At 44.0% G+C, this 680-nt stretch overlaps 1 protein-coding gene across 1 annotated transcript in view; it reads left to right on the plus strand.

The window, feature by feature from the left end:
* The window catches only part of VWA5A (von Willebrand factor A domain containing 5A), a 43,683-nt gene extending 43,275 nt beyond the window's left edge, over window positions 1-408 (plus strand). The window contains 1 exon segment of the mRNA XM_012559919.1: window positions 254-408. Coding sequence (XP_012415373.1) covers window positions 254-408 — 155 coding nt within the window.
* The last annotated feature ends 272 nt before the right edge of the window (window positions 409-680 follow it).

Raw genomic sequence — 680 nt, forward strand, 5'->3', positions numbered from 1 at the left:
TGGATTCTTTAGTATCCCATATTTTCCCTTGTTGATATATTTGAAGTGCAACTCAGTACATCACCTGGGTGGCCTACATTGTCATGGAGAAAACGCACATCTCCTCTGGGAAGGCCGCAAGTGGGGATCTTGGCAGGATCTTCTTGGCTCTGAACTCTTCCTACAGCTTTTCTCTCTGAATTCAGCAGCCTCTCTCAGGTATGCTCACCGAGCAGCAGTTCCATGATTTCCCACCCTCTTTTTTCCCCCAAAGTCTTTGGAGATAATCACCTTGTGCAGCTGATTTCCCTCCAAAAGGCAGACGGTTCTTGGGATCTGAATGAAGGTCTGGCCTTGGTCCTAGGTATGAGTGTGGAAGACGTACTGGCTGCCCTTCCTTACAAGGTGAGATTCCAAGAAGAAAAATGAATGTGTGTATGTGTGTTTGAGGGGGTGGGGCAATAATGAGAATTGGGGTGGGTCAGGACCCGCCTGAGTAAAGAGAAGGTAGGTTGCTGTAGACTAGTTTGTACTGTCCATAGCATCATTTAAAAAAAAAAAAAAATCAGATGCCTTACTGAAATTCAGATACACTATATCTCTTAATTGCCTGGATTTATTGGCTGAGTTACCATGTCAAAGAATAAAATGTTAGTCTGACATTTCTTGTTCTCAGTGAATCCGAGCACTTCATGGTTCTT

Source organism: Trichechus manatus, unplaced genomic scaffold (genome assembly GCF_000243295.1).
Source record: "Trichechus manatus latirostris isolate Lorelei unplaced genomic scaffold, TriManLat1.0 scaffold00392, whole genome shotgun sequence".
Classification (NCBI taxonomy): Eukaryota; Metazoa; Chordata; class Mammalia; order Sirenia; family Trichechidae; genus Trichechus; species Trichechus manatus.